Consider the following 1,768-nt stretch of genomic DNA (forward strand, 5'->3'; position numbering starts at 1 on the left):
ACCGTTGTTAGATAAAGTCCAGCAGAGACGTAACTACCAGTCGTTAGGAGCAATAACCCAATCTCGGCCAGGCGTAGAATATCACGACCACTAGAAGGCCCTAGGATAACCTGATGAGTGACGAAAGGTTCCCAATAGATGAGTACCGGCTTCCCGGTGGCGTCGTAATGATCTCCGTCGCTATAGAGTTCGCGATGCGTTTGTATTCAGGGAGTAAACTTAAACGATAGCATCGTTCAAGCTGAGACGGGGCCAGTGATAGACCACATGTTGTTGCTTGAGCTAAGAGAACTTCAAAGCGTTCAAGACAGGCCAGTGGCGCTTCGCTCTGCAACTGACGAAAGGCGGCAAGTCGTTCTTCCAAGCGCCCATGATCATCACTGCCTTGATACTGGGCCATGCACCAAGTAGCAAACTCTTGGTCATGAGGTCGTTATTAGTGGGCCACGAGTCACCCAAACGAGCACGAACATGAGCGCGACCAGCTGACCGCAGTCCCTCAGCGAGAGCAGACGTAAGGTACAACCAAGTTGATACTGAACAGACTCCGCTTGTAGACAAGTGAGGAACCAAGTGATAGAACGTTTGAGGACATGCTCAGCGTAGGAGGGTCGCGTCAGAAACAGGTATCGACTTGACACTGGTAAGAGATTGGACACGTTTACCCACGCCAAGAGGAGTGGCAGAAGCGGTACTAGTCGAACGGTAACCCCAGTGACTCGTAACCGAGGTAGAGTGAGCGTCGGAGGTCGTAAACGAGGTAGAAGGGAGAGAAGGGGCAGGGGGCCGTCGCGTGCATGCAAGCGTTATCATGGAGGGCGCGATACTGGGCTTTGGTCGCAATGGGGAATTCGACCTGGGAGCTTAGGACGACCTCGAGCTCACTAGCGAGGACAAGAGGTAGATGGTCAGCAGACGAGAGACCAGGAAGAGCGAGGAGGTTTTCCACCAGGTTGTCTTCCATGTAGACGGTTAACACAAGAAGATGTGAGTGTTACAACGTAATTAACTTCCACCATGGACATGCACGATTCATGCAGATTGCATGAAGGCGAACGAGATATGAATCACAAGACGAGCGAGATATGAGTATATCACAACAAACACTTGCGGAATCTATTCTGGAACTCTTTCCAGAATGTATTAGGGGGGCTGTTACTAAACGCGGTTTTGGTGTTTTGCATTCTGGAATGTGTTATGAATTTCGGAATGGGTTCTCTGAACACCCCGATAATACTAAAAAAGTTGTAATCCATTAATATGGCGAACGACATATACATACTCCTGTTGATCAACTTATTAGTCGCAGCTTACTCTAGCTATCTTGTGCTATCTTGCTCAACTTAGTATAAATGTGTACGTAAGCACATAGCGAACATGGATGAAGTACGATGTTCCGAGAACTGGACGCAGTAGAGACAGGCATGACACTCCAACGTATCGCCACAACATGAACAACTTTGGCATGCTGTTACGCAGTTGTGAGGCATCAGTCGAGATTATGAGCTCGGTTTCTTTTCTCAAGCCGTACGGATGTACGATGAGATGAGGGGATTTTGATCGAAATTGGACCTGGAAGGAAATGGGTCAAGTTAGCGTTATGAATTCCGAGCATAGATGTTGGAAGTTAATATCTGCGGTAAGGGGGGAGTCAAATCGACCACCAAATCTTCCATAGTGGGATCCAGTATTCTCGATGGTGCCGAATCGCCGAATAGTAGTCTACACGACAGGTTCCACGTTATAGAATGAATAAAAATGGTATGCT

General features: G+C 48.2%; 1 protein-coding gene across 1 annotated transcript; it reads right to left on the minus strand.

Annotated features, from left to right (window-relative positions):
- Window positions 1-726: 726 nt before the first annotated feature.
- On the minus strand, window positions 727-964 carry Pmar_PMAR009338 (hypothetical protein; the record flags this gene model as incomplete). Its single annotated transcript, XM_002772918.1, has 1 exon — window positions 727-964. A coding segment is annotated over one exon (238 nt), but the record flags the coding sequence as incomplete, so codon positions are not given.
- Window positions 965-1,768: the final 804 nt, after the last annotated feature.

This window comes from Perkinsus marinus, assembly GCF_000006405.1.
Source record: "Perkinsus marinus ATCC 50983 genomic scaffold scf_1104296959954, whole genome shotgun sequence".
NCBI classification, from domain to species: Eukaryota; Perkinsozoa; order Perkinsida; family Perkinsidae; genus Perkinsus; species Perkinsus marinus.